The 13,863-nt window shown below is 34.0% G+C and overlaps 2 protein-coding genes across 3 annotated transcripts; both read right to left on the bottom strand.

The window, feature by feature from the left end:
• Positions 1–4,891: 4,891 nt before the first annotated feature.
• On the bottom strand, positions 4,892–5,586 carry LOC145578414 (uncharacterized). Its single transcript, XM_081635729.1, has 3 exons — positions 5,440–5,586; positions 5,218–5,355; positions 4,892–5,137 (listed from the first exon to the last, which is right to left on the bottom strand). The coding sequence occupies exons 1-3, from the start codon at positions 5,506–5,508 to the stop codon at positions 5,009–5,011; spliced, it is 336 nt and encodes a 111-aa protein (XP_081491855.1). The 5' UTR covers positions 5,509–5,586; the 3' UTR covers positions 4,892–5,008.
• Positions 5,587–8,283: 2,697 nt separating this feature from the next.
• Positions 8,284–12,955, bottom strand: LOC145578413 (uncharacterized). 2 transcript variants are annotated; one of them, XM_081635728.1, is made up of 9 exons: positions 11,155–12,947; positions 10,827–10,880; positions 10,599–10,701; positions 10,423–10,497; positions 10,193–10,346; positions 9,950–10,019; positions 9,455–9,520; positions 8,829–8,951; positions 8,284–8,673 (listed from the first exon to the last, which is right to left on the bottom strand). In XM_081635728.1, exons 1-9 carry the CDS (start codon positions 12,089–12,091, stop codon positions 8,492–8,494), a joined length of 1,764 nt encoding a protein of 587 aa, XP_081491854.1. In that variant the 5' UTR covers positions 12,092–12,947; the 3' UTR covers positions 8,284–8,491. The 2 variants fall into 2 exon arrangements, 1 of the variants encoding a protein (XP_081491854.1); XR_014098859.1 differs by having other exon boundaries at positions 8,538–8,673; positions 9,455–9,522; positions 9,956–10,019; positions 11,155–12,955.
• Positions 12,956–13,863: the final 908 nt, after the last annotated feature.

Below are 13,863 nucleotides of genomic sequence, written 5' to 3'. Positions count from 1 at the left end.
GAGGTGGTTGGTTGGGTGGGGGTGGTTTTTTTTTATTATTTTTTTTTAATAATTATCTCTGAAATAAGTTAAGTGTTAAAAATTAACCCTGGTTAAGTATTATATATACTCAAAATAATTATTATCTTTGGTAATCAATAATATAATATTACCAAAAATAATAATTTTTTTCCTAATTCACCAAAGAGAAAATAAGAAGTGGATAGTTTCCAAAGAGAATTTCCCAAAAAGAAATTAGAAGTGTGGGGATTGGCTAGAGGGGGTGGCATGGGGGTGGGCTTGGTTTATTATTTTGTATTTTTTAAGTATTTTTTTTTACCAATCAAGTGGTAACATGTGTCCAATAACATGTTATATCAGGTTGGGTAACCGGGTGAGACCAATAAAAACAAATACCCTATAAATTCATAATATTAAATAATAAAAAAAAATTGTATTATTAATAGCGAATGACTTAAAGTTGTGATTATAAAACTAATTTTTTTTTTCTATTATAAAAATTATAATTCTCAATCTTTTAATTTTGGAAAAATTGGCCGCAACAGCACCAAATATGACAAAGGTACATGTAATAACACAACTTTTGGAGGGTGCACTCCACATCACAAAAACTATGCACTTAGTTGCTTATAACAACATAAATGACACCGACGAATTGATATTCCATCAAATGCCATGTTTGGTAAATGGCTTTTTGGTGGCTTATTGGTTGGCTTTTGGCTTTTTTATGTGGTCAAACAGCCAAAAAATGTGTTTGGTAATTGGCTTTTTAGTCAGCGAAAAAGCCGACTTTTAAGCCAAAATGAAAAAGCTGCTTTGAGTAGCTTTTTTTGTTGGCTTTTGGCTTGTTGGCCCACAAATTATCTAATAAACAGCCAACAACCAACAATTAATTTACCAAATACTTTTATAAACAGTCAGCTTAAACAACCAATTTCAAAAGCCATTATAAACAGCCAAACATTCCAGCTGGTCAAACAAGCCAAGTGAACCAGCCAACAACCAACCGTCAACAGCCACTTGCCAAACGAGGCCAAAAACTTCAATATTTTATAGCTTTTATAAAAAAATATATTTATTTTTGTTGAATTCTATCCCACTTGTTTTTATCCAAATAATTTTCACGGCTAAAAAAAATGACATGCAATGAATACATTTGTTAACATGCAAAATGAGACATTTATGTTCTATCCCTAAAAAAGTGAAAATCTTAATTATATCTAGGTTGTTAGCTATGAAGATAGATAATTAAAGTATTAGTGTTCGGTAAAGTAGTAATTGACTAACTGTTACATATAAATATTAATATTTTTTCCCTAAAACTATATATATTAAATTTTCAACAGCTACATGCCTACATCTAATCTTCCAAAGCTAATATTTTTACCTTTTGATAAAAGCTACCTTCACCACTAAACACTACTCCAACCACTACACTACCAAACACACACATTTTTTTTTATTAAGTAACCACTAAAAGCTATCCGAAAGCTCTTTAAAAACTACTACTGAACACGCCTATAATGTGAGGACAAATATATCCTTAACTTTTGTTTACATATAATGTCCCTATTGATATGATGTTAATGGTCTCTAATCCTTTCCTTGTGCAATTTAATGATTCTTAGTAATAGTATTTAGACAATTATACCCTTTAAAATGTTTATTTACATATTTTCCCTCACTATCATTAATTGTTTTTTTACATTTATTAAGAATAGTGTGTGGACATTTATATATATTCCTACATTTCAAAAAGTATGAGAAAACACATATGAATAGTATGAGGACTATTATATCCTTAAAATGTTTTGTTTACCTATATGCCCCTATTGATATGATCTTAATTGCATTTAATTTTTTCTTATTTACTTATTTGTAATTATGCTAATTGCCTTTATTTTCACTATTAGTGCATACATATATACCCTTAAAAATATTTGTATACATATTTCCCTCATTAATGTTGCTAATCCCTAAAGGTGCTCTCTAAACATGTTTAGTTATGCACACACATCGTTAACCACCCTAGGATTTTAAAAAACCATAACTAAAACTAATTATTACTTGATTTTGGGCTGGCTAAATCTTAAAGTACACTTATTTTATTTTACTCATTTCATTTCACTCACTTGTGATCTAATTTAGTGATTATGATTGATAAGAAACCTTCATATCCTGAAATATTTAAGTGATATTCTTGTTGCTTTTGTTAAGTCTACATAAATCCACATCACTATTCACATTATTTAGGGGTATTGTTTGACAAAGAGCTTTTAAAAGAATTTTTAGCTTATTGAAACTTTTAGAGGTTTGACGAAATGAAAAAGCTAATTTAAGTGTTTAGTAAATAGCTTATTAAAAGAATTTTATAGGCTCAAAAAACTCTTTGAATTCATTCCCAAAATTGCTTTGGAGGCTCCCTAGTAACGATGACAAATTGATTCTTTTCTACAAAAGTGCGACAAAAGCCGATAATCTGAAGTTCTAAGGATTGTCCAACAAGGCTACAACATTTTAGAATAGGTCATAGTGGCACATATTGTGTGAGCACAATTTTGGTACCCAAAAAAAAAAAAAAGGTTACAAAATTTTTTGATTTTGGCACAAAAGTGTGATTGCTTGGTATTTTGATACCAAGAAATGCAATTTTCGTACCAATATTACACACCTCAAAATTTTAGACAATTTTTCACCAGGATTTCCCCGTTTGCAATTGAGCCCATTTACTTTTACTTGGAGAGAAGGGAAGATGTTTGAACTGGGATGCATTATCTAAACAAAACAAAACAAAACAAATATCTCTATTATACATTACAAATACCCAATATATCATTACTTTATAACACATGGGCAATTTCATATTTTTACCTTTCTCTCTTCTTTTTCCCATTATCAAATAAAATTACGCCCAACTCCTATAGTGCAATATTTAAAAAACAGGAGGACGTATTAAAAACAATGAGTCGTGACTAAGAGCTCAAATAATTCCTTAACACAATTTCTATTTATGATCAAAAGAGCTCTTGAAGCCTTTAATTTCCTTGCAAAACAAAGAGCCATGTACCAAAACAAGCATTGCAACTGTACTGAAGAAAATTGTCCGATGTATACTGGTAGTAGTATCAATCACCCTCATTAAGTGGCCAATTTCCTAACAAGAATCATTGTTACTATTGTTTGCTACCAAGGGGATACAACATGCATAATACATCTTTTGGGGGTTAAACCTTGCAACTCTCAGTAATAGGTCGAATAGCTAACCAGCCTCACTAAGACGATGAATTCCCAAGTACTAACTAAGAACAGAACCAGCTTATTAACTTGCTAAAATCTCTCCTCCCGATAACAAAGAAAAAGCCTAAAACATCAATCCTACACCCTTTAGCCAACTCTTCCATGAGCAAAACTGTCCAAATTAACCAGAAAGATTAAGTTGGGATGAAGGGGGTATCAATGTATGTTTCTCCAGCAGAAATAGGATCTATTTCTAGTAAATGATCATCTATTGGCTGGACTACATAGCAGAAACAAATGACTGGCAACGTCATGAAACCACCATTCAAAATATTATGGTAAGAATTTTAGATAATCCTCAACCTCAACTATATGCCTCTTCAAGGAACCACTTATAAATGTGCTTTGCTAAAAGAATAGTCACCTCCTCTCATACACAGCAAGTCAGGGAAAATGTAGGATCTTCTCTATATCATCCTTAGTAACCCTTTAACAAACAAATATGGGTAAAATATCTAAAAGTTTTAATGAAACTAACTTTCTAGAACCCCAAAGTGAAACCTAATTCATATGGTAATGTTATGAAACTAAAAAAACGCACCCACCAACCAATTTAACATAGTTTGAAGTCTTTGAACATGGAAAGAAAGTAAGCAAAAGGAAGAAGAATCAGTAGATTTATGATACAAAGTACTAATTCTTAAGAAACTATATTTGAAAATCATATACAATCCTCCTCAAATTCAGAACAATCCTTTGGCTGTCTTGTCAGAGAATTGATCATGCTGATTAAAAAATTTTCCAGTTAGTGACCATAAATGATAATACGTACATAGCACCTAGATAAACCATTTGAGGGTTCTAAGGTTTATTGTAATTGAAATATTAAGGTGTTTTTACTTCTAAAAAAAATAAAATTGCTAAGCAAAAACAGAGGACTTCTGAAGGTGATTTCTAATTATTGACCCTTAGAATTGCAGGAAGACAAAGCTGGTTTAGCAAAGGCATGAGGCAGGCGCTATACACAACAAATAAAACTGGATGGAGGAAGCTATATATTTGCATTACGACAACACACTTTGCTCAAAAACAACATGAGCTTGGGCTTCTAAATCTCAAAAGCAGTCACCAAATGTCCACCAATTTCACTTCCCCTTGACTAGTAGTCCCACTGATATTCATTCTTTCAATTTTGTTTTCACAGAAGAGATACTACAAGTCAATTGCTCTGGCCTAAAAGACCATTTTATAGGGTTGCACTTGCACCATCTATATCAGCCCCGGCTTTGATATTACTCAGCTACAGTTTGACCCGAAAGAAATCCTAGCTACTTAAGTACTCGACTAGGCTAGACATCCTTATTATACATGGATATAACTGTCAAAAGCACCCTTCAAAATGCAATAAAAGCCCACATCCCATAATGGACAAGTCAACAGAGACAAATCCTTGTGTAGTTGTACATAACAAGTAGGAAAAAAAAAAAAACAATCACAATCCTAAAAGTTCGAAGTAATTAAGGAGATATCCTAAGTTTATTTGTTGACAAAAAGCACCAAAAGTACATCATTTATAACACAAGGAAGAAAAACACAAAAAAAAAAAAAAAAAAAAAAAAGAAAAAAAAAGAAAGATATGATGAACAAGGGAATTGAGCGGCATGTTCCCAATTGGCAAGGGCTTTTCACATGTCTGCCAAAATAGATGAAGCCATCCCAATAAGCTAGTGTAGTTGAATATATTGGTAAAAAGCAATTAAACAAGTAAAATCTAATTAGCGGGTGGCTTGTAGGTGAAAGGTTGTTGTGGAAGAGTTAACGGACCTCTCCTGAGCTCATTATCATCCAATAATCTTTGAGTCCTCTTCTTCCCACAGTGTAGCCGGTCAAAGTGCTTCACCTGCAATTTAATTTTGCAATTAAGTTTAAGAAGAATGGATCATCACAAAAATTAATCAAATCAAGAGAAGGAGTTAGTACCCAAGCAGGGCGGCAACTGTTCTCGAAATTAGCCCTAAACTTCTTGCATTCGGCAGGATAGAGAAGGCCCACGGAAGCACATTCAGAGGCAACCTTGCCGGATTCTCTCTCCAAACAAGCGTAGAATTCATCCCGCGCCTGAATTCCAATTCTCAATTCCTCAATTCTCAATTCAAACACAAAATTAAAGTATCAAATCATTAATTAGAGATTACAGATTACCTTGTAACAAGCTTGTCTTGCACTGGCTAGCACATCGCTATGGACTTTATCAGACTTTTCCGCAGACATGATTCTTGATTCCCAATTTTCTCTCCACTTTCTTATTCCCCAAGCTGGGTTGCTTCCGCTGTATAACGAATTAACGATTTAGAAAATAAAGTTTATTTCGTGATTAAAAAAAAAAAAAAAAATGGTTATCTAGTGTTATTTTTGTAATTAGATTAATAACTTTTTATGAAATGAGGGCTCATTAATGTTGATTTATTTATTTACAAAAATGTCATGCTGATTGAGAGTTTATATTGATTTATTTACAGAAATACCAATATATAAACGTTTTTTTTTTAAGAAAATAAAAAATAGCACCTCCCTCGTAACAATAGCACCTCTTTACAATAACTAATGTAAATAAACAAACAGATTGTGAGATTAATAACCTATTTCTTATTGGTGATGTGATATAATTTTAGTAAAATTACGTGAAACAGTGTCATGTGACACATGTAATTCTAGACAAATAAAGATTATAAATTGAGGTGTTTAGTTACTCGTATGAGTTTTTTTTTTAGTGTAAAAAGAGTTGTTTGATCATTATTGACTGGCTTTTTTAAGAGTTTTTTTTTTTTTAAATAATAATAAAATAAAATAAAATAAAAGTAGTAATTGACAAAAATGCATAAGAAATATTAGATAACCTATTTAACAGGTATCACAGAGCTTAGAAACTGAGCTTAATTTATAGCACAAAAAAAATGTGCTTTGTAAATTGTATATTAAATTTATTACTTAAGATAACTTTTCATAGGATCAGGACAAGGAGGCCTGGAATCACACAAGTGACATAATGAGAAGGTGAGGCAACGGAGGAAGGGGAATTAGGGCTGTCAAACGGGTCGTGTCGTGTTGGGTTCGTGTCGATATTAAACAAGTTGAAAAACCCTTGACCCAAACCTAATTCGTCTATTAAACGGATTGAAACCCTTGACCCAAACCTAACCCGCTTATTAAACGGGTTATCCGTTTAACCTTTTACCCACATAGTATGTAATAAACTAATTAATATTCAATTGAAAAAAAAAATACAGACATCACTAGTTCATTAAAGATACTACAACAATTTTAAGTAAGTAATTTTAACAATATATACTACAAGGGTTTAAAGTTAGTAGTTTTAACTATATAACCATAAAGAATTGTTTCAAATTAACTGCAAAATTAGATTTAATTTACAAAAGATGAAAATTATAATTTTTTCGCCAAATTAACCGCCAAAAAATTACCAAAATGTATAAATGGTGACAAGGTAATTTACAAAATTACAAGTTTTGAATAAAAATTTTCAGTTTTTTTTACTACTTAATTAATAGATTAAGCGTGTCGGGTTCTGGTTGACGGGTTGTCGTTCAACCCATTTATATAATCGGGTTATGCGTGTCGGTTTCGGGTTGAAAATTTCAACCCAAACCTAACTCGTTTACTTTTGTGTCGTATCCGTGTCGACCCAATTATGTAAACGGGTTGAGAATTCTTGACCCAAACCCGCTTATTTCGTGTCGGGTTATCGTGTCGTGTCAGCTATTGACAACCCTAAGGGGAATCACATAAGTGACATAACGAGGTGGGAGAGCTACATGCACGACTGCAAGGAGGATGCAGGGGTACTTAAGGCTAGAGCTGTCAAAAGCTAATTCGATCCGAAATATCGACCCGAACTCGATTATAATCATCCTGTCTGAACCCGAATGAAAGAATAGTGACCCGAACCCGATCTGACCTGACCTGAAACCAACCTAGACCCGAGTTAACCCGAGTATTTGATACCCGAACCTGAACATGAACCGACCTAGAGATGACCCGACCCGAATATAACCCGTAAATTATTGACCTGAACCAAACCCTACCTGAACTGAAATTGACCCAAACCCATTTTGACCCGTCAAAACCCGAATTTAACCCGACCTGAATTCAACCCGACCAGTTCCTAACCCGACCCAAATTTAACCCGATCTGTTACAAACCCGACCCAAAATCAACACGACTTGTTATTGACCGATTTGACCTGACCTGAAATCAACATGACTTATTATTTTATACATCTTTATTATTGTAGATATTGACTAGCTAAATAAAGATATATGCTATATATATTGTAATCTACTTGTAAAATCATACCTTCGTAAGGCTAAAACTACGTTAATATTGAAATTATTTTGTCTTTGCTTGAACCGAACCCGCAAATTATTAACTTGAATTGAACCGAACCCAACATGAACCGAAGAATGATCCGACTTGGAAATGACCCGACCTGAATATAACCCGCAAATTATTAACTTGAACCGAACCCGACTTAAACCCGAGAATGACCTGATTATAACTCGCAAATTAATGGCTTGAACAAAACCCGACTCGAACCCGAGAATGACCCTAACCCGTGAAAATCCGAATTAAACCCTACCTAACCCGTTTACTCGAACTAACAACTCTACTTAAGGCTAGGGGGAGTATGTCAAATTGGACTACGGAGATTGGAGACCAAAAATAGACGTTTTTGCATTGGGCAAATCAGCCGCGGACTAACCTGTAGGTTTTTTGGTGATTAAAGAGTCACAAGGGCGGAGGTGAGAATGGATCCCAGGATCTTTTAAAACCGGGAGGGAAGTTCTAACCACTTGAGCTATCCCTCACTCTCAAACTAATTTGTAGGTAGATCAGCAACATATAATGCTTCGAGTTGAGATAATAAAAATAACTGTAATGTGTTAACACTATATAGAATAATCTTGGTTTGTTCAAGTCTTACCAGCAATGAGCGTGGACGGAAATGGACAAAGATTGTTTGCTGAATGACAAAAACAGCCAGTACCTTTATTAAAACCAGATAGTGCACGTACATTTACATCATAAATTGTTGAGGGTTTAACAATATTGAAGCTAGAAATGGGCTGGTAAGGCTAACTAATTAACTATATCTGTATAAAGTGTGAATGTTCAACTTCATTTACTCTCACAAACCATCTATCTTTTCTAAGTACTTGGATTTGTGCGAGTTAGATCAGAAGCTCTTCTTTTGTTTCTTTTGATCTAATGAAGTTGGGATTCTGCATCTTTGTCTTGCTAAATGTTGTCTTCTCTGAACATTGTGTGCGTGTAAACCAGTCTGCTCCTTGACCTCCACAAAATCATCATTGATCAAAGATTGCTGATAGTATCGAAAAGCCACAAACAACATGAAGGCTGCCATGAATATGAAAGGCATCGAGTCAAGCATTGTAGATATTGACACGACCTATCAAATCTAGTTCTAAGATCACCACATTCAAGACTTTATTACAGAAGTATTGTTTTAGTATGTACAAGATCAGAGCAAATAATCATTGATGAGGCCTTACCTGCCCATGCACGAGCAACTACCGAAGAAAAATTCCAGATGATGGTGAAGATAGCGAATGCTAGAGCTTTTTTATGTGAGCATGACTCCCAGGCATCTCGGAAACGCCCAACCCAAAACTTGGCTGAAATGTGTCAATTAAGTACAGACCGATTGTTGGAATAGAAGGAGCAAATGACAAGTAGGAGTAATTGTACGGAGTATTATGCTGTTGTTAGCAACTTAGCATGGGATAGGGACATCATTTCATAATTTAATTTCTACATAGTACATACTCTTCCTTTTACCAAATTATACTTAGCTCATTCTCTTTCTTTCTTTTTTTTTTCTCCTTTTCTTATTTCCACTAGTACTCACTACGCAGTCTACTCATTTGCCTTTTTTATTCCAATGCTTATTTTAACCTTCACTGTTCAATAATCCTTTTTTTTATAATCCTATTTTTTTTTTTTTTTTTCTCACAACTACCCATATTTCACACTATATCAGATTTTAAATGGTGCAACCCAGAACCATATTTAACATGTACCCTGGTAGTTGGTATCATAGCAATATATATAATTATTATATAAAAAAAAGTAAAGTGCAAGGTAGGGGAAAAAAAAGCTAAATTTAAATTTATTTTACCGTGTGTAGTAATCTGAGTAGAATAGGAATAACAAAGTTTGGGAATGACGAAAACTCCAAAAAAGCCTGCATCAATAATCCAAATGCACATGCAGATGTGAGAAAGTGAGAGGAGAATTTCTAATTCAAGTGAGAGACCATAGGTTTTTTTTTTTTTTTTTTCTTTTACTCGTACAGTACACTAGTACTCGTACTAGTTAAGTAAAGCCACCAGACAAACAAAGCGTAAAGCTACTGCAGACTTGTTTAAGCATTCCCAGTAAACCATTTCACATCTGCATTTATTTGCAGTTCCTGACGCCTCCAAGTTTGTGCACATAATTATTACAAATATTAACTACGGAGTAATTCAAATAAAAACTTTAAGCTCGCAGCTAAATAAACTCAGCTACTTAAAACATTGTGGGTCAACTTAATGTTGCGAGGCCGCTGCCAAACACAGATTAAGATAGTAGATACGCTGTAATTTTATAATGGTCAATTGATGAAACTTACTCAACTTCAACATCTTCCAAACAGTGATGGAGCTGCCGCACCTTGCCAAGACAAATAACACCACTGCCAACTACAATAATTTCATTTGCACACAGCAAGCACATATTAATCAAATCTGTATTTAGAAGTTAGAATAATCAAGGATACATCCAGTTAATTGATAGTCTACTCCGTAACTCAACTAGTAATGTGACAACTTATTCAAAAGTGTAATTAATTAATTGCTTAATTAAGGAAGTTAACCTTCATTGTCACGGCAGGATCTCCAGAAAAAAATCCTCTTAGCTTGAGAAGAAATTCATTCAGATAAGGAAGAACCAGCTTTACAAGCCAAACTGCTTCTTCTTCTCCGAGGACATAGTTTTCACGCTGCCAATCTTCTCTATCCATAAGTCCTCTGTTTCCATTTCCGAAGTATTAGTAGGAAAAAGGAGTACAAGAAAAGGATAAGGCTTAGAACTTAGAAGAGGTACCTTCTCATAAATGACTTGTACAAGAACACAACGACGAGATAGACAAGACTTATATAGGAGCCAGCTGAAATGAGGCTGCAGTTGCAACAAAAGGGAAAATTTTCAGCACTACCACCATTCTACCCAAGCTTCTAAATGTCAGGAACAGAGATTAATATTACAATAGGAATGTTAACCTGAAATTGAAGTCTTTTGCATAGGAGGATGAGATTATAATGAAGGTTCCGAAGCCAAAAATGAATGCTGATTTAGCTACATCTCTCCACATTACCAAATCCACTGGGGGCACAATACATTGGAATATTGGATGTTCAAGAATAGGCATTTGATAATGCACTATACATACAAGTAGTTGATAATAACAACAAAGAATGGAGTTATTTAACGCACAATTGCAAACTTACCTAAAGTCTGAAGCTTGCTATGTGTGGAGGTATCATATTCATTTGAGGCCTCTCCTGAAAATGCAGGTGAAAGTAGCAAGTATTAGCAAGGGGAAGAGTCACATATGATAGATATTATATTTATGATAATATTTGTCACAGATATATATTGATCAATGGTACACACTCTTATTTGAGGAGTTTTCCCGAAATCTAACAACATATATACATGTTTGCTATAATAAGATTAGGAAAAAACTAAAAAAAAAAGGTATCAAACAAAATCAGAGTTAATAATCTGCAAATAAATCATGTAGTAATAGTGCAAAGATATGTAGTAAGTGCTTACGCGTAGTAGTTGAAGTTGGGGCAAGGGTTGATTTTGATCGGGGTGAAAGGGGTTTGCAGCAGGCTGTTGTTGAAGTTGGAGTTGTGGTTGAAGGGTGGGGGCTTGGAATTGACTTAGCACCTGTAGTAAGGCCAACACTGCTGTTGGTAGCAGATGGACTTAGCTCCTTCTTAGTCTTGTTTTTCATGGAGCTTTTCTTAGAAAGATCAAGTTGAATCAGTTTATCACTACTGCCTTGATCATGTGTTTCTGAATGTTTATCATGACTGTCAACAAGCTCATTCTTTTCTCCATGTCTGTGATCATTCACATGATCACTACTAGTATTGATTATCTTTTCTTTGGGAACTACTTGAACCGCCTCCATCTTCACCTCCTCTGTACCGCAAGTATTTACAAAGGCAGTCATAACATCCTGATCTTGGGTATTATTGGAATCGTTGACATTATTATCCAGCAGGTCATGTTGATCTGAATCACAAAGGATCAATTTGGGGTTCATGTTGGATGAATGAGCTGCTACATTGCTTGTAGGGCTACGATTGGGAGAGTTGGAGTTGGTGATACGATCCCAATTCTCGGAATTAACCTTGATCAATTGAGTCTCATTGGTTGAGCTGACCTCCTTGAGTGGTTCAGATCTCGTCTTCTTGAGCACCTGAGTCGGAGATCTAATATTGTGATTGGAATTAGAAACAGCACTCGTAGGATCGGAAATGGGACTGATCTCTAGGACCTGCTGCTGCTGTTGTTTGGCAATGACGACTGCAGTAGTAGAAGTTGAATTCCAGATTTTTCGCTTTCCGCCTTGGGGCTTGGAGCTCATTTCTGGGTGATTGATGCCAATAGCACGGCCAACCTTGACTCGGCCCATATCAATTCTAGTAGTAGCTGTTCTTCTCGTTGTTGTCATCTTTGTCTTACCACTTTCTTCCATTTTTCAAACTTTGTTAACCTCACAATACACACCAGTAGACTGAGTAGAGTAGCAAGTTCCACACTTGGACTGTATGTGTGTATATACGTGTACTCTATTTGGCTGCTTCATTTGATTACGCTGAAACCAAACAAAAACCTCGGGATTCCCTCCTCTCTTACTCTCATATCAAACCATCATCACTTACGGAGTACTACGTTGCAATTCATGTCCTGTCTCGCTGTCTGAAATGAGCTTCCTTTTCTCTCTGTTTTCTTTTGTTTTTTTTCAAAAAAAAAAAAAAAAAAAAAAACAGAAAAGCTAACGAGCATCCGGAGCGTTAAATAAAAAATCTAAATGTGAAAATATTATAGTAAAAGTATCATTAATTACATCAATTGATGAGTAATTTTGTTATATATCTCGAACTTAATACTATTTCTAACGTTTCGGACACTTATTAGCAAGATAAAAAAAATAAAAAATAATTCTAGTTCTAGACGTCCCTACTTTAACCAACTGCTGTTAAAAAGTATAATTAAAAAAGGGTTTTCTGGCAAATGATAGTTATCATTGAATTTTGATACCCTCTGTCTTCAGTCATTTCTTTTAACACGTTGTGGAGAGCTTTAGAAAAATATTAAATATAGAGTAAAGATGATAATAAATTTATACGGTTAGGTTAGTAGTACTACTGTACTAGAGATCTAGAGAGTCAATGAAACCCGAAGGTGCTGCACTGCTGCTCACCTTTAGAAAAAAAAAAAAAAAAAAAAAACCCTTATCATTTTATCAATCTCACCGGATCACATGCAAAGCTACGGATTGCACCTAACTTTTAATTTCTCGGTTAAAAAACTTCTTTCGCCTTGGATGCACAGGATTCTCTATGCCGCATATAATTAATGCAGGAATTTCTTTCAAGCTCTTTAATAAAACAATAAAAAAGTAATTATTAAACCATTAAACCCTCAAGGTAGCATCTGAAATATTGCTTAAATCACACACTAGTTTTATTTTATTTATTTTTATTTTTTATTTACATAAACTTAACACACAAACTAACCAACATTATTAAAAAAAGATAAACTGTTGTGGTTGCGGGAATGTGCGCCTTGTCTACACGATCTTCCTGGAACCCTGTGAATGGTACACCATGCAAATGCCTTACTAGCTAGGCGAATGTTGTCAACCGTCCATCAAAAATTAGTTATAAACATTAATTATAGCTTGTACTATATCATAATTTCAAAGTCACCAATATTATCACACACTAGTTATAAACATTAAAAACCATATCATTTTCTATATACGAACTATGGCTTTTTAGAATTTTTAACTTGTACTATATCATAATGAATACATACATATCGGTGACTTTGAAATTCAAAGCATAAATAATAAAAAAGAATGTCAAGAGTAATATTTTGGGAGGTACTCAAGTCCAATTAGGTTTTATTTTGGACTATTGCTAATAGATAAAATAAAAATACTAGTTTATTACAAACTATGAATTAAGTTCACCAAACTACTCACAAACCTTACTAGCTCTAATGTTACAAAGATTAAAAATTAAACTATGGTATAAACAGTAAAGTGTCAATTCCTTTATAAGAACGAGAGATTATTATATATACTCGGGTGTACGGTACACCCATGAGTATTTTATTTTCATTTTGATAATTGTTAATCGAAAAATAAAAACTAACATTGGGTTAGTTGGGTGCACAGTGCACTCAAGTGTATATAACAATTTCCATATAAGAACAAGTTGATTTAAAATTTCAAATATT

Source organism: Chenopodium album, chromosome 14 (genome assembly GCF_948465745.1).
Source record: "Chenopodium album chromosome 14, dcCheAlbu1.1, whole genome shotgun sequence".
Classification (NCBI taxonomy): Eukaryota; Viridiplantae; Streptophyta; class Magnoliopsida; order Caryophyllales; family Amaranthaceae; genus Chenopodium; species Chenopodium album.
Note: the sequence above shows the minus strand (reverse complement) of the source record. Positions and strands in the feature narration are given on the sequence as shown.